Below are 26657 nucleotides of genomic sequence, written 5' to 3'. Positions count from 1 at the left end.
ATAACACAAACTGTCCTCTTGAAATTTATTCCAATGAGCACCTTCTTAGAAATTTTCATCTATCCTGACAAATGAGAAAGGAAACAGAGTGACATATTCTTAAAGTCATGTAATGAACACAACATTGAGGATTAAAAGCTATGGGATAAAAAAAATAATTTTTGTCTCTTATGTACAGAGGGATGCAGTGAGAACTGTAATAGCAGCTGGCTTTGCTGTCTCAGCCATGTTCAGCAAAGGATACTCTCCAAAGACCTTCTCTTTAGCTGCAAGAACCGTCAAGGAATTGTTGAGAAGTGGAGATCAGGAGGGCAGATAAAGGAAAAAACAGGACAGAGAAGTAAGGAAAAACTGTGTGCATAGAAGCACTATTTCCTTGCCTGTGGAGGATGTGGAGAAGGCCATGTCCCTGATGCTCCAGTTCAGGCATCCATCTGGGAGAAAACGACGGACACAAGCAGAAAGCGATATGGGGATAATGTGGAATAAGGATGGGGTGCTGGTGAGTGCAAACTGCAAAAGCGAGTAGAAACAGCACCAAAGCTACACTCGTGGAGGTTGTACAAAAACTGGGAGAAGGACGGGAAAAAGGAAGAAGACACAGGCAAGAAGCCGAGAGAGAGATACAGGCAGTGGCAGCGAAATGAGGCAGCAGCGGGACAGCAGCGGTGAAAACTAAATGCCCTAGGAGGGTGGGAACTGGAGGACACCCGCGGGAATGTAAGTGCCGACGGGAGAAAAGTGGGAAGCAATAGGAGCGACCGCGCCAATGCAGACACTTGGCAGCCCCTCAGCAGCACGCTCCTAGCCCGCACGGAACACCCGCACCCCAACCCCTCAGGCGGGCCCGCGCAATCTCCCTCCAGCGCTCCGAGCGGGACGGTCTCAGGGACCGCTCGGATACACAGACACCCGGACACGCTTACCTAGGTGCACGTGTGGCCACGGACAGGCACGGACAAGCGGCCGGAGAGCGCCCACGCACGCCGTGCAATGCTATGTCCCCGAATCGTGGAATACGCCCTGCGCTGGAAGAGACCCACAAGGATTATCAAGTCCAGTTCCCGGCTCTGCGCGAGACCGTTCCCAACAATCCCACCCTGTGCATCCCCGAGAGCGCTCTCCAAACGCTCCTGGAGCTCTGGCAGCCTTGGGGCCGTGACCATTCCCTGGGGAGCCTGTTCAGTGCCCCAGCACCCTCTGGGGAAGAACCTTTCCGTGATATCCAACCTAAACTTCCCCTGACACAGCTCCAGCCGTTCCCTCAGGTCCTGTCCCTGGTCACCAGAGAGCGGAGATTAGGGCCTGCCCCTCCGCTTCCCATGACGAAGAAGTTGCAGATTGCATGCGATGAGTTGTAGATTCTCTCCTCGTGCCGTGCCGTGCCGTGCCGTGCCGTGCCGTGCCGTGCCGTGCCGTGCCGTGCCGTGCCGTGCCGTGCCGTGCCGTGCCGTGCCGACACGGGACGCACACCCAGTACCACCCGCTGGCTGCGGGCGCGGCCCCTTTAAATGCTAATGAGGCGGCGCGCGTGCAGCGCCGGCCCCCCGCTGACTGTGTTAAAACTTCGGCGGGGCCATTTTGGGGGCAGTAAGACCGAGCGTGGCTGAGCACCCAACACCTCTGCCCGGCACCATGAGCGAGGCGCCGGACACCAGCACCGCCAGCCCCGCGCCCGCCGCGCCGCCCGTCCCGACTGCGCCCGCCGCGCCGCCCGCGCCTGCTGTCCCGGACGCCGCTCCCAAGAGCCCCGCCAGCGCCGCCGCGCCGGGTGCGGCTGTTGCTGAGGCTGCCCCCGGCGCCGCCGCAGCAGCCACAACCACAACCGCGGCGGTCGAGTCGGCGAAGAAAGTGCTGGGTGAGTACGGGCCGTGCTCGCCACTTCGCGGCGTACCTGCGGCGGGGCACGGGGTCCGCCGGCGGCTGCTGCCCGGGCCGGTGCGCTCGCCCCTCCTCCGCGGTGAGTCAGGCCGGGCCGCCTCCTCCTCCCCGCGGGCCGGGGGAGCCGCGCGGCGCCGGCCGTGACGCGCTCGGGAGCTGGGCGGGAGCCCGTGTGTGCCTCATCGGCCCGGAGCGTGCGGGCCAGCGAGCGGGGCACAGCTGGGCTCAGCACCTTCCCAGCACCTGCCGGCGGTGTCTCCCCTGGGAAGGGCTGTTGGAAACCATATATGCCTCTCCTTAATGTTAAGGTCCTGGCACAAGTTTTCTATCCATAAAGCATCTTGCTTTGGTAATGTTCCAGGTTTAGTGAGATTTGTTTGTTTTGAGGGTTTCTTTTGGAGGAGCGGGGTTCGGTTTCTACTTTACTATCAGTAAGAAGGCAAACGAAGTGTCATGTTGCCATCTCTGCTCAAGCCCGATGAGAGTAGCAAGTGTGACTCGTTTTCACTGCGGTTAAATAGGATCAACCTGTTGAAAAGGACAGGACTTCAATCTGCAGGCTGCTGCCGATAGGGGTGTACTCTTTCTAACTGTGTAACTTCTGAGGGTTTGGTAAAGGCAAAGTTGAAGCTGACTTACAGTGTAGAGTCCCAAATTTCCTTAAGGATACACAGAACCTTCTCTTCTGAAGGGGAGAACTGAGGTCTTGCTGTAAGAAAGAGAAGCCAGGTAAAGGATTTCTCTGGAGTGGAGTTAGGAAGAATTCCAGCAAAGCAGAGACTAGAGGCACAGCTTGTGCAATTCCTTTTTTTTTTTTTTCCTATTACCTCATTTGTCAGTAATTAGTACACAGGAATCAGTACATTCATATCTGCTGGTATATCTGGCTGCTTCTTGCCTTAATGTGGCTTGTTTCATTCCTGGTAATGCTTTTACCTTGTTCACGTATTCCTAATGCTTGGAGAGAAGGGGTGGGGAGAAGTGAATGTAGAAGTGTCTTTCCTGAACTAGCAGGAAAATGAAAACCACTGTGGTGATAGTTTTACAAAATGGCCTTATTGCTAGGCAAGCTTTTTATTAGGAATGATGAGGAAAAGGATCACTGTAAATACTAGTTGAAAATGGACTTACATTAAAGTCCACCTTAAATGTCCCTGTTAATGGTCACCTGTGTAGTTATGTTCCTTTAAGCCTTCTTTTACAAAGACTCGTTAGAAGCAAAATCTTATGCTTGCTTGAGGCAAAGCATCCAAATGTCTGACTTCTGGGAATATGGGTAAAGGTTACTCAACTTTCTCTTTTTGCCTGGTCACAGGAAGCTTTGGCTCTCCTTGTTGAAAGGCTGTTTTGTCGTGGGTAGGAGTGGCTGGTGATTATTTCCTCTGATAGTGTCAGAGGACAGCATCTTGTAGAAATATGTGGGCTTCCACTTGCTGGTGGGAAGTACGTCAGCACATCAACTACCTTCTGTGACTCATCAGTTTAGTTGGTTACTGTGTTTTCCTCTGGGCTGTCCTCCTTGCCAGACCTCCATGCTCAGGCTTACCAGTGACTGGGCCATGGATGTTCAGTGTCATGCTTTTGTCTGAGGTTCTTTTGGCCCACAGTGATACTTAGGGAGACTGGAAATGTCTGCAGGGAATATTTTTTGCTAGCACACCGTTTTAGGGGGAATATAGTCACCTCCATGGAACAATGTTGTTTTTAAACTGTGTAAATACTTCTCAGCTGCAGCCAGCTGGCCACAGAGTGAGTTTTGACTGCCTCTCCTTCCCCAGCCTCTTGACCCCTCTGAGGGTTTTTGTTATGCTTCCTGGGCTTCTTCCTAATCTTGTTCAAGTAGGCTAACAGATTCCAAAGCTATTTTGCAGGGGAGAGAAGGGATGATGTTGAGGGAAGCAGTGGTACTGGCATTTTCTCAAAGCAGGCTGAAATCTGCAGGTACCGTTGGCGTTATTTCTGTGTTCCCCCGTCCCCTCCTGTTGCGTGTAGAGAGCTCTTGTAGCCAATGCCATTGTGGTAGCAGGAAGTGTCTGTATGTGGTGATGTCCCTACGAAACTAAACCTAAAAGCACAGCTATAAATACTGGTGCTGAACACTGTTTACTAAACGAGTGTTTGGCACTGAAGGTATGTTTTTCTGTTTCAGTAAACAAGAATTCTTGGGAATGCATGTTGTACTAGGCAGAGTCCTTTTTTCTAGGTGATATCTCAGTCATGTTAAGACTTCACTGCTTTTGAATAAGAACATTTTCTACTAAAAAGTGTATTAAAGAAGACAAAAAACTTCACTTCTAAAAGGCTAACGGGAAAGGCCTGCTATTGACAGTAATAACAGCAGCAGTGCTACAATGCACTGCATTTGTCAGATGTTCTTACTTTAGGGGTGTATGAGAATAGCAAGACTCCATGAGCCCGAAGGTCTGGCTGGCTCTGTCATCTCCTTGTGAATATTTAGAAAATAATACAGGTGTGGAGTAGATGATGGTAACCATTTACTGTGTGTTCTTGCCTCTAGCAGAGTGGTGTGGACTTCTAACTGGAGATTCACTAGTCTGTTTTCCTTTATATTTCCTCTTGAGCTCCTGCCACTCCCAAAACATGTATGTGAGATTTTTAGCAAGCAGCTGTCTGTAGGTGACTAGACCCTTTTCAAGTAAGTACACAGGTTGCTTAAGTAGTTGTAATCAAGCTGTGTTAACAAGTAACAGATTTTAAGTTACAGAGGCTAGAACTCTCCTTTAACTAGGGGTTTGAAAAGTACAAGTTGGTGGTGTCCATCCAGTTGATGTAAGGTAAGGAGAGGTTGAACTGCCCCATCACTGTCAAGTTCCTCCTACACATTCCTACAAGTTGGAGAAACAGGTTTTGCCAAGTCCTATAAGACACTGCAGTGTGGCTTCTAAGTTGATGCTGCTTTCCTGTTGAGACAGGAGCTTGCCTTGATACTGAAAGTCATGGGACATGAAGTTGGTACTTTGTAGCTAAAGAATTGATGCCTAGAGAGGCTAACCTGGAGCAGAGGCTAAACAGCGTTAAAGAATAAAGTAGGTATTTATTAAAAGGCCTTTGAAGGATACACTTTGGACAGTACAAGAGCCTGGCTGTGGCTCTACTCAAGGTGTATGACTGGTCATGAGTTTTCACACTTTAAATAAGTTTTGGTCTATTTACATATTGGGATTAATTGTCCAATTACAGCTTCAGGTTATAAAGTCCCATCCTCCCACATTGCTCTTGTCAATTTGCTGTCGTTTTTACTTTTTGGGCCAGAAGCTGTAACAGTGTCCTTGGTTCTCAGGCTGGAAAAGGATTGTTTTGTCTAATTCAGCTGTGAAGAGGACTTGCTAACACTTTATATGAAGTCTAGAGTTACTGAGACAGTACAGAATCTGAAAAATATGGAAGCTAAAACTTAAGGCATCACAATCACACATCATCTTAGCAGTAGGAGTATTAAAAAAAAAAAAAAAAGTGGGGTCTTACTTGGTTAGTGTGATGCTGACAATGCAAGAAGGAGCTTTTCCAGAATAAGGATGTGCTGCCTTTCCACTTGAGAGGGTTGCACAGTACTTGATACTACTTCTTTGGGCAGTTCTGGTTTCCAAGGAAGAACGAAAGGTAGCTAAGTAAAAGAGAGGAATTGTAAAACATAGATTCCTTCAGCTACGTTTCCGTGTCTAGCTACTAACCTGAAGAGGACTGATGAACTGCAGTGGGGTTTTCAGCTGTGCTGCCCATTTCTGGGATAGGAAATAAAAAAAAGGGATGGATGGTCTATTCTGGAATTAGAGCTAGGTTTTGTGCTGTATGGTAAACCCTTGACTGAAGAATAGTGCGTTAAAGCACTGTATCTTGTTACTGCATTAGAGTGAGATGAAGGCACGCTTTGAGTGTTAAGGGAACAGAATAAGTCTGGTTGCAACTTCATATGCAATTACAGAAGTATTTATGTAACATTATTGTACTTTCTTATATTTTAGATTAACTTCTTTAATTTTCTTTCCAGCCACCAAAGTTCTTGGCACAGTCAAGTGGTTCAATGTCAGAAATGGATATGGTTTTATCAACAGGTATGTTTAAATTCTGATAGTTGTGTTTGTGCTGTACGAAGACTTGTAGTACACAAGATATGCCATGTGTTACTGATTGCAACAGAGACCTCAGGACCTGACTACAAGTTCATGCAGTTGATAGTCAGCTTAGGCCAGGCACTCAGCAAAGTTTCTTAAGCACCTCAGCCCCCAATCAAAGGTTATGTGTATGGGGAGAAGACAGAGAGTCAAACTACAAATTTGGTCTGTTTCTCATGTTTACCTGTTTCTCATGTTTACTTCTACTAACTACACTCTTAATGAGCTGCATGGTCTTTAGTGACTGCCTGGCTTTTTTCAAAGGCCTGAGAAAGGTAGGAGGATGAGGGGAAATACTTTTGGGTAAACTTCCAAGTGTTAACTGCTTGGTCAGAATACCTCCTGTGGATACTTACTGAGATTCTCTGATAGTATCTCACTGAAAATATGCCGGGCCTGGGTTTCATAGAAATTTTCTCTTTGTATCTTTTGGTTTTTTTTCCCTCTTCTCTGGGCACAAACAAATCTCTGAATAGCATTGAGAACACAAACAGTTGTAGGCGAGATTGGTCATCTGTAACCTTAGGTGCAGAAGACCCATGCTTCCAATTTACTGGAGGAAACTCTGGCTTTTAAGGCTGAAATATCTTTGTGGTTGAGTGGCTTAAATGTTTTGTGTGCTTTTTTGAGAATGAAACTGTTGCATGCTGAACATTTGTCTTAAAAAAAACATACCTGGCAAGTTATTTCACTCTGCAAGTCTTTGAGCTTTTACACATCAGGCAGATTTGGGTGAGTTGGACAGTGCAGAAAGGGGTAGAAGACCCTATGTTCATGGATCTGAAGCCAGCCGTGGTATTAATCTCAGTCTCTGGAGGTTATTATCCAGTGTTACATAAGTTTAGAAGAAGAGTTTTAATTAGGAAGTCCTCTTAAAATCTGTAATAGCAGTTGATGTAAGAGCCTTCACCTGGTTGTGGTGTAATAACTTGTTCGCTTTCTTCCTAACATGAAGTCTACTGTTGCTTCAATCCAGGACAAGAAATTTGGGATTATGCTTTATTTTCACAAACTCTTTGACCCACCTGTTCTGTTTGCTGAGAAGGAATTGAGTGAACAGATGGCAGGGCTTAGGCTCTTTTTTATTGTATGGGAAGGAACACAGATTCAAGGTCTCAGACTTATCTCTGTGTTTTCTATGTGGAAGCCTGAAGTGTCTGGCTTAATCCAGAAAACATCACATTGGTGTCTGGGTCCTCCTCCTGTGGACTTTCCTAACACCTCTTGTGCCTCTTTGCTTTGAATTTCACTGAAAGGAGATCTCTGTTAACAGCTGTGGCCAGTCCTGTTGATAGTCATTTGACCTCTGGGGTAACAGCTCAGGTTGCAGTCCCTCCGGAAGTGTTTTTGGGGAGTTAGAGTAGTGAAAAACAAGCAGTCCAGTCATCAACTCTGCCCTGGGTAAAAAGAAAACACTGCATATTTGCCAGAAGATTACAGAGAATCTCCCCCGTCCTCTCATGCTTTTGAAGGCCCGGGAACCCTTTCTGTTCTCAAGCAAATGACCACAGAAGTTCAGAGCAGGGTTTTGGTAGCATAGCCTTAGACAGAATGTATGGAATTCAGGGCATGTGCTACGGGCTGGGAGAAGGAGGGTTTCACTTAAGAAGCCAGGAATTTCTATTAAAGTCTCTTTAGTCTAAACTCATGACTTCTCACTTTCTTTTCACAGAAATGATACCAAAGAAGATGTGTTTGTTCATCAGGTAAGATAGCAGGAGTTGTGCTTAGACATATGTGCTGTGGTCAGTTTCTAATGCAGCTTCATGCAACAGCTACACAACCTTGTCCTGGCTTCTCCTTAGAATATTTTCTGCAGATAACTTGAGTGGATGTATATGTTGAAACTTTCAGGGAGAAGTGTTAGGTTGTTTTCCTTCTCTGTGAAGGGCTAGGTATTTTACCCCTTCTTAACCCTTTTTGTCTGCTCTAATTTGAACACTAAAGGTATTTTTTGGTGTGGGTTTTGTTTGGTCAGCTCCCCTTGGTGAGATGACTCCTCTGTGAACACCTTGCTGTTGTTGTCCGTCCTTCCCCCGTTTCCTCATGCTCCTTGTGCCTTTTGTTTCTTCCTACCCTCTTCACTTGCTGGTCTGTTCTGTCTGCCCTCCCTGGTATTGGAGAGAAAGTGATCTAGTCTGGCTCTTGACCAGCCTGGGTTGCCATCAGCTGTTTTTGCACAAAGCAGCTGCTCTTAGGCAGAAGAAGAGGAAGGGTGTATGCCAAGTATGCCCAAGCAGAGAGAGCTTGCCCAGCAGCTTGTTATTGGCTAACTTTCCTTGAGTTGTCAGGAGGCTGTTCTAAGTTTATACTGTGACTCTCAGGTTGCAGGCAAATAATGGCAAGACAGAGGATGCTGTCTCCATGCTGATGTCAAATGATTAGTTGGCTTAGATCTGGTTTTGCATAATTCAACAGAAAGTGCAATCTTGCCCCTAGAGTTTGTCCCATATAAAATGTCTGCAGGCTCATGTGATCTTTGGAAGCATGAGCTTTCTCTGTGGTGTGACAGTATTTCTATCAAATGTAACCAGGAAGTTTGTTCCCAGAGCTGGTCACTGAGAATGAGAATGTGTGTATATCCTTAGCTGGTGAGTCAACACTGAGAGTTAGTTTAGTTCTTGTGTCTTGATGACTAAATAGTGGTAACAGTGGTAACTGTTCTCTGGGTTATAGGGTGTACATCCATTATCTGAACCTGGCTGGAGCTGAAAGGGGATAAATCTAGTGCCTGTTATGAGAGAAAATTATGTTGGGAAGTGTGCACAGTACATGTTATTGGTTCAGCTGGTGGGCTTGAGAGCAAGACCTGTCAATGCATGTACTGATTTTTGATGGTCATTTTCCTTCCTTAGCAGCCTGTGCTGTGGACATGCTGACACATCTGTGGTCTGGTGGGATTGTGTCCAGAGGAGGGTGGGAACAATTCTGGAAGAAAACCATGTTCTGGATAGGCAGCACTGCCTTAAAGACAAATGAGGTTTCCTTGATACTTGTGAGACAATCTACTGGAAAATGGCTGTTGTGCTGATGACAGATAACATGGATCAGTGTTATTCTGCTTGAGAGGGCTGCCAGCTGAGACTGAAACAGAAAGGTAGTGTTATTTGTTCTATTTTGTCTCCTTCACCTGTAGAGGAGATTATTCCCCTAAATGTAAACTGGTGGGTGTGTGTGGAGAGGGGTGGGCACTTCCCATCTACTGTGGCTGAAGTCCTTTTGGTGTGAGCAAAACTGGTTTTGTTTCAGAAATACCACATCATGTGCAGACCTGCATTAGATTAACCCTGTTGGCAGGCTGAGCATGGCAGAGTAGAGGCTTCTAGTGCTGCTCTGGTTTGGCAGCAGTCAGATGTTCCTCATCCTGTACATGGATGTGCTCGGTCCCAGAGCCTGGGACATTCTGGCCAGAGCTCCTGATGAGGCTGTCTGAGGAGGAAGGCAAATCCATGCTGTGAGCAAACATCCTGCTTCAAGCTCTCTCTGCACTGATAGTGCCTGCTCTGCCCCTCCCTTGTGCCTGGGAGGAACTGGATTACACTCCTAATCCCTTCAGAATAAGGCTGACCTAGTTGAATAGATACAGCTTCTCCCTGCCTCCCCTGCATGCATCTGCACGGGGAGGGAATGGGCCCGATCTCATGATTGGAATGAGGGTTGGTGCTTGGTGTCTGGCTATTGGTTGCTATTTATAACTAGCGCAGATTAAAATGCTTTTCTTTTTAGGGCATGCATGGCTTGCTTTGAGTTAACCCTTTGTCTTCCAGGGGCCCCAGGCAGTGTTTTTGGGAAGGGCAGTTCTTCACTTAGCATCCCTGTCTGGTTGGTTGGTGCAAGGTGCTGTCCAGGGCCACGGTGTCAGTCAGCTACAGGTGCTGTGAGCAGAAGGGGTCCATCTGCCTCGTGGGCTGCAGTGTGTCTCACAATTTAACAACCGGAAAAGTGTCAGTAGCCAGAGCAGTTACATTTAATTAGGTAGAGTTTAAATCAACGAGCTGTGAGGAGGAGTTAATCTCTTTCTCTTCACTTCACTGGACTGTGTTGATCATGCACAGCTTGAAGTACCTGCACTGGGAATCAGTGTAACAAATTTTGGCTGTTACTGGGACAATGCTGGATGTGCTGATGTGGTATAAGCATATGGAAAGAACTCTTTCAAACAAGAACCTGAACTAGCTCTGGAGGCTTTTCTGGTTGCCTGTTCATCAGTGTTCCCCCTGGGAAAGGAAAGGCTTTGTTGTTGAGTGTTGTCTGTTAATATGAAACGTGTCTTCTGAATCAGAAGCTGGAGCCTACAGGATGCTGCTAAACAGTAACAGGGAGAATAGTGCTCTCTTCCCTCTGGATACACAGAGTAAAAGTCTCTTCATCAAGCTTAGAGCTTAGGCTTGTTAGAGGCTTATTTCAGTGATGTTTATCTGCAGCTGAAGTAGTAAAGCTTTAGGGTTTCTGCTTGGATTTCTGGGATTTACTCAAAGTTGTCCTGATTGCCTTTATAAAACAAGCTCCAGCCTACTGCAGCCTCTCACCTTCTGTTGGCAGTTGCAGATCTGGATTCTTGAAGTTTCTGCCCATAAAGCTGGGAACAGAACACGTGGAATACTGTTGCTTTTGTCTTCCATTATGCTTTTTGAAGGATATTTGAGGAGCTTTATCTATCTTACATGTACACTCTGCTGAAAATAAATTTCTTAGTCCTTTCTTCTTCTGCTGGGAAGGGGAAGGAGTTTGAAATACAGTTTATTGACATCTGTCACATGCAAAGCACAAGTATTAAAAAGTTTTAGTCAGTTGTTTCAGTACAAATAGTACTAAATCATTAACTTCGCTGTGGATTAAGGGTTTTAGTACTAGTATATAAAATTTATGGAAAAGCAAACACTTTGATCTGATTTTTAGAAATGGGACAGTTACACTAAAAGGTCAGCAGAAAGCAAACAAAGTTGTTTGAGATAATTGTGGAGTCTGCTTGCTAAAGTAATTCCCATAGGAATTGACTTGAACAGCTCATTCTGTTTCTGTATTAAAAAACTCAAAACTCTTGGAATGTTTTTGCTTTGACAGTTATAGTATGTACACTCTTGCATCCTTCCTTAGGCTGTTCAGGGATGCTGCAGGATATAGGGAAAGGTATGGCTAGAAGGACATGCTGGTCTGTGGCCTGAAACACAAAGGAGACTGTATTGAGCAGCAAGGAAAGTAGGTTTCCTAGACTGGTCAAGATGAGCTTTAAACTGAATAAGTTTTTCCTTCAGTTGGAAATGTTTTGGGGCTGTTTTTGAATAAATATTGTTGCTATGCAAAGGTAACAGCTCCACTGATAGTCATTCTGCAGTTTTTCTTGAACTGCATACAGATAGGACAACTGGCTCTCCTGTGTCTGCCCTACATCCGATTTCTTAAGCCGGATTTATGCCCTGTGTTTCCATGTGCGTTTCTCTTTGCTGGCTCTGCACCTCCCTCCTTCATGCTAGCTAAAGGTTCCCACATCAGGAAACAAAATGTGAATTGGTCTTTAATAATCTAGTGCAAGATAATAATCTTTCAGTAAGAAAATAGCTACTGGATTAGCTTGTACAATGCTTGTCTTGGTCTTTTCTCCCTGGTGTCTTCCAGTTTGCGAAGCCTTGCCTAATGAACAGACCATAGGCTTGTCTTGATAAAAAGCCTTTTGTGGAGTCTTAGAAATACTCCACAGAGTACAAGCAAGGTATTTGTAGCTGACAGACTGAAAATCGCTCCAGGAGGTTTGAGTGTTTCCTATGAGTCTGAGGAGGTGTACAACTGGCTTTGAGCCAAACCCCTGTTGTTATTTTAATGTAACAATAATAGTATTACTATTAATAGCTATTATTGTAGCACTTTTCTGTCCAGGGGATGGCTAAGATTCTATCTGTCTGTTCTGGTACTAGTCTGTGTTATCATAGACTCGCCTAATATTTGGGGTCTCATTTACAGCGCTTCGATAAAATGCTAATTTGTTACACCAGAGTTACAGTAATTCTTTTCTAGTTGCTATGACTTGCCATGATACCATATAGGTAATGCTTCTACAGAAATGCTTTGGGTCTTGAGTTCTCTTTAGATAGTCTACAGCTCTCCTAATGACTGAAGGCAGGAATCACACTTGCTGCTAGTACTGCCTTGGTTCAGCTTGGAGGAAATCAGGCACTGAGTATGAACTCTGTTCATGCAGAGATTTGCAATAATTTCCGTATCCGGTGTGCTGGACAGAGCAGATACTGGGGAAGCAGCTGATTTATGAACTCAAATAGTGAGAGAAGAGGAGACCTTGAACTGAGTATTGGTGGGCCTGTGAAATTAGAGGCATCCGTCTATTTGAAATACCTTAGTGTGGTGACTGCTCTAGTGTGTAGAGTTGGAATTGTAGCAGAGAAGTACTGCCCTTCCCTCATCTGTGGGGCTAAGAATGTGTAAGACAAGTAACATAAAATAATATATTTTTATGCATCTTCCTTTCAAGACGGCGATAAAGAAAAACAATCCACGGAAGTACCTGCGCAGCGTTGGCGATGGAGAGACTGTAGAATTTGATGTGGTTGAGGGAGAGAAGGTGAGAGATCATGGAGCCTCAGGGTGCTGTACAACAGAGATAACATCACGCAACTTTAGCTGTGTCTTTGATGTCTCTGTCTGATGTGTTAACCACTGAGTTGGTGGCAGTCATACAGCTTTTCTGGGGGAAATCTGTTTTTGAAAGGTCATTAAGGCATATTTCTAGATATGTATCAAAACTACTAGGAAACTGCATCCTAGTGCTTCTGGAATCTGCAATTGTTACTTGAGAGAACATGTGAAGCCTACAGCCTGCCCAGTAGTTATTAACTGAGGCCTATATTGCCTTGAACAATTTGTCCTAGAGTCTGGTAGCTTAACTGTAAGAACTTTCAATTTCCTTATGCTTTTACTTTCCTGGATATTTTTTGAGGTTTATTTTTGTCTGTCAGTTCCTTCTTGCTTCCTCCTCTAAACTCAGGCCGTTGGATAGTATTTCAGTATCTTAACTCATGATAATTCTCTTGGTTAAGGGGTTGGAAATAACAAACCTCCATTTGCCTTGTGCAAGAGAAAAGAATCACTGTAGCTTGGAACTTGTGCAAAAAAGGCTCTTTTCTTTTTCAAATTCTCCCTGTAGCTGGTTGTTCTTTTCTCATACCACCCTGGGTACCTTTCTTTTGCCCTTATAGGGTGCAGAAGCAGCTAATGTCACTGGTCCAGATGGAGTCCCTGTGGAAGGCAGCCGCTACGCTGCAGACCGGCGCCGCTATCGACGGGGCTACTTTGGCCGACGCCGGGGCCCACCTCGGAGTGTGAGTTCACTTTCCCTGCATTGCTACTGCCACACACAATACTGGCAGGGCTGTTTTTCACTTGACTGTCCGAGGCACTTCTGATCATGCAACATACGTCTAATAAACTTTCAAGTTATGGTGTACAAGGCATCTTGAGAAAACCAGAACAGTTTGGTATTGCAAAGTGGATAAGCACTATAAAGCTGTTGTGAACTGAGAAATGTTATTTTTTTGAGTTCTGAGTCTCTCAATTATATCTCAACTACTGTTGGATACTATCTGTGCCTACTATCTATCCTAGTTCCGTTGGATATTTATTTATCTTGAAGTTTAATACATGAGAGAACATCACAGATGATTGCAAGGTTTTTAATTGTGTATGATCGTGGTGGTTAAAATGGCTGTGCAGAATGGGAAGGATACCTGTCAAACTTAAAGTAGACTACTAAGAGCTGTTAGGAGGCTACAGTTTTATCTTCCTACTGGATCAGATGCAGAAGATGCACTTCTGTTTCTAGGTATCTTGTTAAATTCCTTCTTTTAAGGGGAAGAATAATACATGAGGAACTCTTAACTCATGTAACATTTTATAAAAACAGACATTACTGATGGCTAGCATTTAAACACAAACCACAAACAAAAATCAAACCAGAAAAATCACCAAACCAACATGCAGCTTTATCAATTAACAACTAAAGGGGAAAGATAACCACTGCATCTCTGAAAGATTGAAAGGACTGTGTAGAAAGAGTGTTTGATGTGAGGTAATGCAGTTTATCTATCTTAAAACTTCTTGATGTTTTTGTGGGGCGGTCCCTGTGGAATGGGGCTTAGTGTAGAATGTGTTCAGTGGCAAATTTCTGTGTGATGTCTTTAGCTTTTCAAATAAATAATTGTCCTGATCAGTAGCTGCCTCGCCATAACGTGTATCCCTTACAGTGCATTTCATGTAGTGAAATGCAGTTAATATGTATCAGAGAGAATGTTCTAAGAACAGCTTCTTAGTCTGTGAGGAGCAGGAGCAGCGCTGATGGTTCCTGTTTTGTCCTCATCTTAACTTTGCCCAAATTTAAGCCTTTTGAGAATCTGCTGCTTCTTTTTACCCAATATGCTGGGATTTCTGTACTGATCTATTTGCTTTGGGCTTGCATTCAGGGTTTTGGTTAATATACTGCCTGTCAAATACAACACTTGTTTTCTTTTGGTAGCAGGGTGGTGAGGGAGAAGTCAAGGATGGGGTCACAGAAGGAGGACAACTTCAGCAAGTGCACAGGAATCCTACCTACCGTCCACGCTATCGCAGGTCTGTAGGTCTGTACAGTTCCTCTGCTCAGTTAATCAGATGCTTTTGTGTTCTGTAGAGGCTTCCAAGTGTGGGAACACTTACACAAATGGTAGGCACAGTGAGAAGCATTTTAATTACTTGGAGAAATTTTTTTTCATGTGCTTATATGTTCAGAATCATAATGGCCCAGAAAGGGCAAGGAATTCTTAGCATCTCATTACTTCTCACAACTGAACAACATATTGAAGTGAGCTGCAGTGTCCATGTCCTCCCAGCTGAACACTCATACTTTTCTGGATAAGTAATAACCCAAATACTTTATCTGGGACCCTGCTGGGGGTGCTGGTGGGTGGAAACTTGTGTGTAAGCTGGTAAATGTGGAGTTGCAGCCCAGAAAGATGCCCATATCCTGGGCTGCAGCAGGAGCAGCATGACCAGCAGGCTGAGGGAGCTGACTGCCCAGTACATGAATGGGGCTTATAATAAAAATGGAGATTAACTTATTAGCAGGGCCTGTTTGTTAGCATGAGAGGTAATGTTTTAAACTAAAATAGGTTCAGTATAAATGAAAGGAAGATGTTTTTTACTATGAATGTAGTAGAACACTGTAACAGTGTTCTACTGAAAAGGTTGCCCAGAGAGGTGGTAGATGCCTCTTACAAGGTCAGGTTGGAGAGGGCTCTGAGCAACCTGATCTTGTTGAAAGGAGTTGGACAAATGGCCTTTAAAGGTCCTCCAGGGAGCTGGTTTGTCTGCCATTCACTCAGTTGCCCCTCATCATATTGTCCTTGTTTATCAAGTAGCTTATGAAGTCAAATTCCAATACAGAATTTAGAGATGAACTATGAAAATTATGTAATCCCCATTTTTTCATGTGCATGTCTGTTCAAAAACAAAGAGGTGAATAACAGTGCAAGAGCAGCAACATGCTGAATTTGATAGGGATAACAAGATTGTTCTTAATTGTAATGACTTGCCTGTTCCATGCACAATGGATCCATCCTTTTGGAATCTGGGTCTAAAACAACAAGCCTTCCACCTGTAGTTTGGGCTTTTCTGTTTGTGCATATTCATGTTCAATTTGGCTCTTTTATCTGGGACTGTGGGAAATGGGATGCTACTGATGCTTGCTGCTTGTTAGCATCCAAGCTTAATTTAATCCAAATTTAATTCCTGATAGTCTTCGTTAGTTTTGGGCAGTCAGAGATAGCACCATAGCAAGTTCAGTGAGACTTTTGCAGGTCATGTGGTTGAATCACAGGCTGAGTAACTTGTCCATGACTAATGAAAACTTGTGATTTTCTGATGCAATTTTCCTATGAGAGGAATGATACAGCCTATCAGTGCACAACGCTTCTGTTTGAGTTCACAGGTATTGCTTTTGTTTGCAGGCACTCAATCCAGTGACACTGGCACTTTTGTTAGGTTCCTTTGGAAAAGCTAAATTGTTTTTTGGGACTAGGTAGCTGTGAATTAGCTAATGGGAACTGGATTTTGGCTGTGTTTGAAAAGTTTATAAACATTGTTTATACTAGAAATAAGTGAAATGCTCTTGTATACATCAAGAGCATGGACTTGATAGCTTAGTGTTAATCAGGTCCAGCTCACCTGTGATAGGTGTTTTTCCTAATTGGTTAAGAGGGGTGACATGAGGCAAAGAGCCAAGATCCAGGAATGGTTTTCAGGTAGAAGTGAGGAGGATTGCAAGGACTCCATCATTAATTAGGAATAGGATAAGGCTGGTATGTAGCCATGCCAAAGCTAACTCAGCACAATCAGCCTGTGTGGCCACTACTGACATGTTTCTTCTTCTAGCCAGCAATTCAAAGGTGCTAACTGCATCTTCATTGCAGGATAGACAGCAGAATATGGCGATGTAGCTTCAGCAGTGAAGAGACACCCACTTTCCTTGTCCTTCCTTTCCAACCATATTCCAGCCAAACCCTGAAGGGATGGTTTGCTAGCACTCAAAACTGTTGAGGATGGTACTCGGTTTTGGGAGATTTTGCTGGGCTAAAATTACTGTAGTTTAACCTTTCTTGGTTTTGTTCTTAACGCCTCTTTCTGCCCCTCTCAGAGGGCCCCCTCGCCCACGCCCTGCCCCAGTGACTGGAGAGGCTGAAAACAAGGAGAACCATCATGAGGCCAATGCCATGAGCCAGCAGCCGCTGCGCCGCGGCTACCGGCGCCCCTACAACTACCGGCGCCGGCCGCGCCCAGCCAGTGCTCTGGCACAGGAGGGCAAAGAGGTATGGCTAGCGAGCTGCTGAGAGGCATGAGCACCTCTCCTGCAAGGGAAGGCTGGGGGAATTGGGGTGGTTCAGTCTGGGAAGAGAAGGCTTTGGGGTGGCCTCAGTGTGGCCTTCCAGGGCCTGAAGGGAAAGATGAGGCAAGACAGTTGCAAGGGCCTGGAGTGACAGGACAAGGGGCAGTGAGTTAAAATTGAAAGAGAGTAGGTTTAGATTTGATATGAGGGGAAAAAATTTTTCCCTGTGAGGATGCTGAGGCCCTGGCACAGGTTGCCCAGGTAAGCTGTGGCTGCCCAATCCCTGGAAGAGTTGAAGGCCAGGTTGGATGGGGCTCTGAGCAGCCTGGGATAGTGGAAGGTGTCCCTGCCCATGGCAGATGGTTGGAATGAGGTGATCTTCAAGGTCTCCTTCCAGCCCAAACGATTTTATGATTGTATGTAGCAGAGGTTTTAATGGGGTGAATGCCCAAAACCTTCTGCCCTGTGTGAGTTTTTAATAAATGTATTCATGTGTTGGATAAGTCTGATGACCAAATCTGACATGCTGATTTCCTTGCCTGCTTCTTTTGACTCTCTTTGAGAATAAGCACCTTATCTTAAAAGGAACTGGCAGTGGGATAGGGATTGCTTCTAGATAGTTCTTAATTGGGGTCAAACTGTAACAACTATTTTTGACATGGAAGCAGTTGTGTTTTCCTGCTTCCACGAACCTTAACTCTGTATGTAGCATGTGTGATGGATATGAAAGCTCTATATCCATTTCCTGAACTGTTTGAGCCAGATAATTTCAGGAAACCGTTTTCAAACACAGATTCTACTTTAATGAGGAAAGATTCTCTCATTCAGTGTCGACTTCAGGTGTTCCTTTGACAGAATCTGCTGTGTAATAATTGCAAGAAATAGACTAAAATTTAATGTCTTCTGGAGATGAATTTTCTTGATTGTTTTAAAACCTGCTGGCTGTACTGCTGAAGAGAGGAAGGGTGTGGAGGTCAGCCTTTGCCTATAATAAGAGTTTGTTGTGTCTCAGACAAAGGCAACTGAAACACCTGCTGAAAATTCTGCTCCAGTGACAGAGCAGAGTGGCGCTGAGTAATGTCCGGCTCCCCAGGCACCTTTACCATCGCTCAGGTAAGGAATATGGACAGTTCTGTTTCCCAATGAAAGCAGAATGTGTATTCTTCTAGGATTCTGGCCACATACCCTTACATATGGCTTGATATTTGTGATAAGTTCTGAGGGTGCTGTAGAGGCAAACCAAGACACTGCTTTTCTCTTCATTCTTCCTTCTGCCTCTGTATTTGTCACAAAGTAAGTTTTACTTTATAATTGATTTCGTTTTTTTTCCAGGAAGCTCTCTGGTCTGTATAGTAATAGTGTCTACTGATGAGTTATTTTAATTTAGGAAGATCCTGATTATGGACAGGATAAGCCAGTTGTGCTTATCCTGCCTGTTACAACTCTTTTCATTTGACATCTCATTCTGTTTATTGAACAAGAAACTTAAACTGCATTTTTTTTACATGTGGCTCTTCAACAGGTGTCCTAAAGTACAACTCAAAAGTAACACCAAAGAAACACACAAGCAATAAATTGTCAACAGTGATGACGAAAGGAAAGATTTGAAATACCAAAATGTAAAAGAAAATTTACCAGCACCTGAGATCCAGGGAACACCTAGAAGACAGATGCATGAAGAGAGAAAGAGAGCGAGATTCAGAAAGAACACCCTCCCTAGTTTCAGTAGCAACTGTGGAGCTTTTTGAGGTTTTTTTCCCTAGAATTTAACTGTTTTGCTAGTATTGATTTTTTTCAATTTTTCTTTTGGTATCAAACTGAAAAGGGAAAAAAAGCCAACTAAAGAACTAAAATTGAAATAAAATGCTTTTTTTGTTGGGTGCTGGTGCTAAACCTCCCAAGTGTGAGGTTTTTTTTTCTGTGCCTGTCCTGTTCACTGCAGGACATGGGGAGGACAAACTTCTGCTTTCCTTGTTAAGATCTTTTTGAAACTGTGCAGCATGGGTGACGTTCCTCGCAAATAAAAGTGATTTCAACTACCAAAGAAAAAAAATCTGGTTTAGAGTGTTTTTTCATGTTTGCTTTCAAAATAATTCATTATTTTAATCTTGTTCCTTCAGCGTTTATATGTGAAGGAGAGCTGCCTCTTTGGTGTGTCTTGCTGGATGATACCTGAGCATGGCTAGGTGGATGTACTTTAATACAAAACTTCTGCAAAGAAATCACGAAACTGCTATAACTTACAGTGTTCCCTCTGTTCCTTTGGCTCTAATGATATTTAATAGTTGGGTTTTCCTGTTACTGTTCTGTGGCAGGTGTTTGGGGGATGTGGAGCGAGTTCCTGGAATGTTTTTTTTCCTCATCTGTTTTGCTAGGCTTTTGTGTTGTGTAAACAGTAGAATCCAAGTTTTGAGATTGCTCCAGAAGGACACTGGCATAGTAACTACCATTTTATCTAAGCTTCTGTTTTGAATAATGTTTGACTGGCATCTCCACTTTTTATTTCAAACCAGTAAAATCTCTGTACCTGTGCCATCTTGTGTTAATGAGCAAAGTACTGAGCTATCTTATAATATCAATGGTTTTTTAATGTTCCTCCCTAAAACTTGGCTGTCTTCCAGGTGTTATCAGTCTGCTTCCAGCTGTTGAATATGGGTGCATTTCTTGTGTCCTTCATTGTCTAGTCCAGCATTTCTCACTGTCTTGCAGTTGTTATTACCCAAATCCTAGATAAGCATATTTGTTTCTCAGACAGTCCTGTTAGTCTTCAGAAATTGAGCAGGCAGTGCAGGGCATAATTTTGCTTCCAGCTTCTGGGAAGGTGAGGAAGGGCCCTTACAGCCTATTGCCTTTGCCTTGGGAACAAGGAGGGTAGGAAATGGCTGAGTGTTGCCTGAGCTGCATTGATTACAGCTGACTGAATTGCAAGGGATTAGGAACCTCTTAATGAGTTGTGAAGTGAAAGCCATAGGCTTGGTTGAGGAAGAAATCTTCACTTGGAAGATGAAGAAATATGTCTGTTTTGACACGAAATAAAATGCAATAAGGTGAGGAAAATATAAGTAATGGTACCTTAGAAAAATTCTTATACAGGATAAAGTTTTTTAGGCTTAAATTTTGCTCCAAACTAAATGTGCAGGCATACTGGGGAGAGGTTGATAATTTCACTATAACAAGCAGATACAAGATATTCAAAATACTGAAATAGTACTGCAGGACATGTCATAAAAACTACTTGAACTGCCTTCATTCGGTGTTTTTGCTTGAGAGATCTGACAGGCTAAAGAGAATTTTCTTAATCTGCAAAAATGTAGGTCAGATTGAATCAGGTTAACAAAAGTACCTAACTAGCCATCTTTTTTTTTTATATGAATGGAGAAAGTGAGGGAGAGATGCAAGTAATGTCCTAGCATTGGACATTTGTCATTGTTATTTCTGTCCTGCCTCTAGTAAGAATGTTTGCATAAAGCAGAAGCCAGTGACTGACATAACCTACTTCCCTCAGTTCCCTGATTATGAAAATGTAAGCTTAACTCTAGTGAAGTTAAGCTGTAATATGTAAAATTACATATTAGATGTCTTGGGCTTGTACATAAATTGTTCCTTTACTAGGCCTCTTATGCTCTTGTTAGCTGAATTTGCCAGAAAAAAAACCAAAAACCTGGTGCTCAATAATGAGGGTAATTTCTCTTGGCAGCTGGTGCTTGTGCTGTAAAGAAGGCTAGGGTTATTTGCCTCAAGCAGAATTTCAGATGAGCGCTTAGTTTGTGTTGTGTTGGTTTGATTTCTTACAAAGACATTTTGCTCCATGGATTTTGAATTTGCAGAGTAGCTGATGTGCTGCAAAAACATTCCCTGTGGCTTGTGAACTTTTGAGGAGGATAAGGAAAGGAAGAAGACAGTTCTGTAGGCCTTCCTTTGTGCATTGTTTCATTTGAACATAATTGCAATACAAGGCATTCACAGTCTGGAGAGATAGGTGTACTGTAAGCTTGTCTCAGACAGTGCTGCTGCCATGGGAGAGCTACACAGATGCTACAAGTGCCTTGGAAGTGAAACACTTTCTGTTGGAAAAAAGCTCTGGAAATAAAGCCTGTGCTACATAGTTTGCTGTAAGGTGTGTGACAACAGCTGTGGATGTCTGACTGTTACTTGCTGTGGATTTTTTACAGTCTCTTTGCAGATGCCGAGTTCAAAGCCATGGCTTTAGACATCATTCTGCTTTCTGCTGGTTTGGCTTTTTGGAGAACCAATGAGCCTTCAGTACCACTGTGATTTTGTAGAGAGAAAGTCCATGCTCTGAACTCCTCAGAGCTGTAGGGAAAATCATCTGCGTGAGCCAAGTGGCAGTGGGATCCTTTTGCAGGTGTAAAGGGGATGAGAAGATTTTGGAGGCCGTGTCAGATAAGTGGTAGCTTAAACTTTCTATTTTGTGCTGTTTGCAATAATGGAGCAAGGCTGCTATGATTGAGTTTTTAGTCCTAGAGCAGGACAATGATGCACTGAGCAAAAAATGGATCTTGATGACTTAGTAGCACCAGCTGATGAGATGAGTAATTAATATCTTAAGGTTTTAAAATGTGATAGAAAAGACTCAGAGCTTCGTTATATTTTCTGACTCGTGTCAAAATACATTATTCTTCAATGTTTGGCTGTAAGTTTTGACTTGTAAATGGTGACTTGAAGAGGACCACAAAGGTCCTTAAAATGAATCAATTACACACTGCCGCTTTCATGCCTGTAGTGCCTATGTGATACAGTTCTTGTTCAGAAAAAAATATAATTATTTTAGTAGTATGTGCAAATAGAGGTGTTAGATTCAGTTTCAGGAAAAATTGCTGCAAGAATCTGGACTGAAATTTTGAAAATATACTGAAAGGTAGAACAGCTCGTATGGATTCTTGAGCCTTTCTGATGTAATTGGGGCTATAATGAAGAACTGGAGGGCAGTAGTAGTAAATGAAATAAATATTCTAAACAGAGCTCTAGGACATGTTCTGACATGGTCAAGATGCCTGAGCGTGAAATGTTCTCATTTCAGCCCCCTTTCAGTTGTTTTAGACTGGAAAGAAGGGCACATTTCCATTGGAATTATACAGGAGGCTTTGTATAAGTCTCATGTGTTTCTCGGTAAGAAACTGATAAAGGAAACTCTAAAACAGAATATTGAGAATACTTATGGCTCCACTTGATGGCTCTTGGATGGGTTACTCTTGGGCATCAGCCTCTTGACTTGCCAACAGGTGCAGTGCATAACTAAGATCAGTAAATTTTGCTGTGCCATGGATGGTAAAAGCATTGCAGTGTTAAACACCATGCTACTGCTGACACTTCTCATCACAGAAAATGGGTGCTGGGGAGTTAAGAGATGTCAGCAATCCACTCTACTAGTACAGTTTGTGAGCACTAGATGGGGCTGTTACTCCACTTATTTTTTTCTGGAAATTTATGGATGCACCGCTGTGACAGGAAATAAAGGTGTTGCAATGTGGGCCATCTGGGTTCTGCTGCAGGCTCTAGCGAGGCTGAAATAGGGTAGATGGTAAGTAATAACCCAATAAATAAATAAAGGAAAAAAATAGTCAAGTTAAAATACAAATATCTTGCTGTATAGTTTTTCTAGGAATAAGCACTGCTGCCTATCCCTAACTTTCCTCTCATAATTGTCACATAACTGCAAAGAAAATCTTGGGGAGAAGTGAAGACCTACCCATGGGAAAGTCAAGTGTAGATTCAAAGTTTGTTCTTACCATTTGTACCTCTAGAAATACTTGGTGTTAAAAAACAAACAAACCCAAAGTTAAATTGACTATATATTTTTTACTTCGGTGGATAAACATTTTGTCTGAATTTAGATCAACCACTCTCAAAGAAATACACAACCTAAACATTGGCAAACTTTCAGGGATTATTTAGATGTGATTTAAATCATTACCTCTTCAGAGGAGATGGAGGTGCTCTCACTTGCTGCATGGTGGTTACTTTCTAGTTAAAAGAGACTGATTTTAGTAAAAGAGAAAATCCTTAAAACTTATTGCACTGAATTCCATCTCTGATAAATTACTCATTTATGCAAAACCACAAACGATGAGGTGCTGCTCTCAATCGACTTCCTGACTAGAGAAGAAATTTTTTGTCCTTTTTTAGTATTTCACAGTAAGAACATATGGAGAGAAGCATGTTTTATAACATGGTTAGTTTGGTTTCTGCAGCAATGTCACCACACTCACTGCAGTCTATAATTATAAAAAAAAATTTATTTCATGCCACCTTCATAGGGTTTGAGAGGAACAATCTTTCTGGGGAAATCAGTTCAAAAAAAATGGTTAAAAATTAATGAAAGAAGATGCAACAACTATAGATGATCTACCTAAATAATAAAACTATGTAATTGAACACCTAGATGATACTACTAAATAAAACCATCTAAATCTATCTGCAGATCTAGAATTGACCCTGTGTTTCATTTGGGAAAATAAGCAGTTCTTCAGTTCTCTTTGGAAGGCGTGGGCTAGTACAATGCGACTAGGCTGGTCCTCTACAGCACCCCTGCTCCCCATGCACCCAGTTCGTTCAGGTTTCTAAGAATTCCAGTTACACTGAGCATGGAGTGAGTATGATCTTCTGGGGAAAAGGTCAGAGGGTGTGTCCATTGTGTGTGCAAACTCTACAGGGATTACTGATGGGCAGCATGCAAATGCACACATTGCTGCATTTTACTCTCACCTATATGAAGCTATATGTGTAATCTCATTAAAATAATTCCACAGACATTCACAAATAAGTAGCTCTTAGCAAGAGGAAAGCCCATTTCCCACAGTGCCTGTGAAACCTTCACAGCTGGGAGAAAAAAAGGACCTAAGTGATTTTCCAAGGGATGTCATTCTGGCAGCATGACCAAGTTCAATTTATTTCTTTTTTTTGCTCTTCACCTCTAGATCCCAGTAGCACCTCTTGCCATTTCTTCTCTATCTTCTCTTTGCACATCAGGAAGACATCTTCCAAGTGCTGCATGGCGTTGGCCAGGTCTGGGTTGGTCTGGATGGCCACGCAGTCGTAGGCCATCCAGGTTGCATGCACTGCAAACACAACAGCTATTACTATTTTCTGGACAGGAAAAAGCAATGACTGATTCAATAAACAAATTCAATAAGCAAATTCAATTAATAAAATGAATTATTATCAGTTCAGATCTCGGAGAAGGATAAAAAAATAGAAACTGCCTCCATTAATACTAGATTAAATAGACTGTTCAGTATTACTTCTTTATAAATGTCTCAAAATAGTTAAAAATGAAAGTACCTGGATGTAAATTGCAAAACAAGGATGGACACTTCATCTAAAAATGACAGCAAAACAGGTAATCAAATGGAAAGGGTCAAGAGAGTGTTTAAAATATATGAATATTATATAAGGAATCGTCCCTCCAGACCTTTTACAGCTTTTGTTAGGTGAGGAAGAATAAGATCGAGGACATTGCAACAGAGATGAAATATTTTAAGGACAACTTAAGTAATGAAATTGATCTTGAAATAATCAGTACCTTAAATAATGGAATTGACTTTGAAATAACAAGTATCTGACAAAGCTGAGCAAATAGTTTTAGCACTTATGTACTAATGTATGCTTACATACTTTCCCTTTTATTTTACCAAGCATTCACTGTAGTACACTGACCTGAGAGGTGATATGTATCCATTTTTTAGAATTAAGTCTTGTTTTCTAGACTATATTTCAATAATTGTACGTTAAACACCTTAGTAATATTTCTGGTTTTAACCAACACTCTCAACTAAGTATGCATCACCTATTGATTTTTAATTCTGTCCATCTGAACCACCTGAATTATTTGCATGCTTTTTCACAATTAAGAACACGAGGGCATTAGTTGATGGTGATTGTTTTAATTACATTTCTATCACACAGAAGTTTACAGAATAAATATAAAAATAAATCTTCAGTGTCTTTAGTACAAAAATCCATATAGTTCCTAATAAAGACCTATACCTGTTAGTTTTTCCATTTCCTCCAGAAGTTCCTCCATATCTGTGTTAAAGTTCTCCACCATCTTTCCCCTGTTATAATAGCTTCCTTCCTGAGATTCTGATTCAGCCATCTATAAGGAAACCAGGGATCTCCTGCTTTATTTTACTCTAAAGTGAATTGATTTTCATAGTTGAGACAAAGTAACATTGCAATAAAAAATATAAGCGTATACTTTTTAGGTTTACATGTGAATTCAGTAAGAATCTGACCTTAAGGTTACTGGTGATCTGTATGCTGCATATTACTTGTGACTCATTTTGAAATTAGTAGAAAGAATTAGCTAAAATATGCTGTGCCTGTGCAAAATAAATATTTTTGGTATCAGTAATAAAGATCATTGTGTCAAACCCTTCACTAGCAAACTTCATTACCCTGTTACAGTTGTCTTCCAGCTTCTCTCCCAAATACTCTGACCCAGGGCAACTCCTTATTTTCAAAGTTAGTTGTAAAATCCCCATTTATTTCACAATTGCAGTCTCTAGCCAGTTAAGTACAAACACTGAGTTCTGTTACCATAGAGGCAGATAAGTGAATATGATTCCCTAACCTCTGCTTAGTTGTAGGGAATGAAATTCTAGGATGTAAAAATGCTTGGGGCAAGGATAGAGTTTTAGAACCTTATTGTTCACCGAAAATGTGACACAAAGCATTGCCTTTAATTTCCTTTTCTGAAAACCATCTATGGCTGGGACGGCACTGTGAAGAAAGAGACGGAAGAGCTTCAGTGCAGTGACTTTATGCATCACACTGCAGAGTTTTTATCCTATGATTTTTCAGACTCAGTAGGTATCTGTTTTCCGGGATTTATTGCCGATATGTGCAGAAGGAACGCGACCGGTGGTTTGTAATGGCTTTACAGCATTTTAAACCGGTGCCAAACCTCGGAAGCTAGGTGTTCCCAGTGTCTCTTCATACATCGAGGTAAAACTGAGGTTAACCGGGCATCCCCCTTGCCCCGGAGCCCTTAGAGAGCCCAAGCCGCGGTGCTGTCCTACACCACGGGCACCTTTCGGCCGCCGCCACGGCCGCGTCCCCCGGGGCCGCACCGCCGCCCGCCCTCACGGACAGCGCGGGCGGTAACGGGACACCAAACACTGCACGGCCGCCGTGCCCGCCCCTCCTGCCACCTCATTGCCCGGGCTCGCGAGCTCGGTTGATTCTGTGTTTCACACAACACAATCGCTTGTGAGAGTTCGGCGGCCGGGGCAGCGGCGCGGTTGGCGCTCCGCGGCGCCGGGCTGTGGCTGTGCCCTGGCACCGTGTCCCGTCTGCTCCTCGCTTCCAGCGCCGCCTCGGCCGGCTCTGTGCGCCATCACAGACAGAATCACTAGGTTGGAAGAGACCTTCAAGATCATCGAGTCCAATCCATGCCCTAATACCTCAAGTAAACCATGACACCGAGTGCCACATCCAGTCTTTTTTAAAACACATCCAGGAATGGTGACTCCACCACCTCCCTGGGCAGACTATTCCAGTACTTTATTACTATTTCCATAAAAAACTTTTTCCTAATATCCAGCCTATATTTCCCTTGACGCAGCTTGAGACTGTGTCCTCTGGTTCTGTCAGTTGCTGGCTGGAAAAAGAGACCAAAACCCACCTGACTACAGCCATCTTTCAGGAGGTTGTAGAGATTGATAAGGTCACCTCTGAGTCTCCCTTTCTCCAGGCTAAACACTCCCAGCTCCCTCAGTCGTTCCTCATAGGGCTTGTGTTCCAAGCCCTTCATCTGC

General features: G+C 43.2%; 3 protein-coding genes across 20 annotated transcripts in view; 2 read left to right on the top strand and 1 right to left on the bottom strand.

The window, feature by feature from the left end:
- The window catches only part of PPFIBP1 (PPFIA binding protein 1), a 656824-nt gene that overhangs the window by 60905 nt on the left and 569262 nt on the right, over positions 1 to 26657 (top strand). The gene's annotated exons all lie outside the window — the stretch shown is intronic.
- On the top strand, positions 1585 to 18931 carry YBX3 (Y-box binding protein 3). 2 transcript variants are annotated; one of them, XM_041397155.1, is made up of 9 exons: positions 1585 to 1858; positions 5891 to 5954; positions 7687 to 7720; positions 12499 to 12588; positions 13223 to 13345; positions 14536 to 14630; positions 16690 to 16861; positions 17891 to 17991; positions 18401 to 18931. In XM_041397155.1, exons 1-8 carry the CDS (start codon positions 1636 to 1638, stop codon positions 17954 to 17956), a joined length of 867 nt encoding a protein of 288 aa, XP_041253089.1. In that variant the 5' UTR covers positions 1585 to 1635; the 3' UTR covers positions 17957 to 17991; positions 18401 to 18931. The 2 variants fall into 2 exon arrangements, with proteins under 2 accessions (XP_041253089.1, XP_041253090.1); XM_041397156.1 differs by having other exon boundaries at positions 1587 to 1858; positions 14539 to 14630.
- Positions 18558 to 25449, bottom strand: SYCE3 (synaptonemal complex central element protein 3). Its single transcript, XM_041397160.1, has 2 exons — positions 24886 to 25449; positions 18558 to 23957 (listed from the first exon to the last, which is right to left on the bottom strand). Exons 1-2 carry the CDS (start codon positions 24992 to 24994, stop codon positions 23782 to 23784), a joined length of 285 nt encoding a protein of 94 aa, XP_041253094.1. The 5' UTR covers positions 24995 to 25449; the 3' UTR covers positions 18558 to 23781.

The sequence above is a fragment of the Onychostruthus taczanowskii genome, unplaced genomic scaffold, assembly GCF_017590055.1.
Source record: "Onychostruthus taczanowskii isolate IOZ18803 unplaced genomic scaffold, ASM1759005v1 scaffold136, whole genome shotgun sequence".
Taxonomy (NCBI): domain Eukaryota; kingdom Metazoa; phylum Chordata; class Aves; order Passeriformes; family Passeridae; genus Onychostruthus; species Onychostruthus taczanowskii.
The sequence above is the reverse complement of the archived record's forward strand: the minus strand, read 5'-3'. Positions and strand labels throughout refer to the sequence as shown.

Excerpts from the sequence above, each read along its gene's own strand:
- YBX3 (XM_041397155.1), top strand. The coding sequence starts at position 1,636 with ATGAGCGAGGCGCCGGACACCAGCACCGCCAGCCCCGCGCCCGCCGCG. Across the intron at positions 7,721-12,498 it reads AAGATGTGTTTGTTCATCAG|ACGGCGATAAAGAAAAACAA; the intron begins GTAAGATAGCAG and ends CTTCCTTTCAAG. Across the intron at positions 14,631-16,689 it reads TACCGTCCACGCTATCGCAG|AGGGCCCCCTCGCCCACGCC; the intron begins GTCTGTAGGTCT and ends TGCCCCTCTCAG.
- SYCE3 (XM_041397160.1), bottom strand. The coding sequence starts at position 24,994 with ATGGCTGAATCAGAATCTCAGGAAGGAAGCTATTATAACAGGGGAAAG. Across the intron at positions 23,958-24,885 it reads GGAAATGGAAAAACTAACAG|TGCATGCAACCTGGATGGCC; the intron begins GTATAGGTCTTT and ends TTGTGTTTGCAG.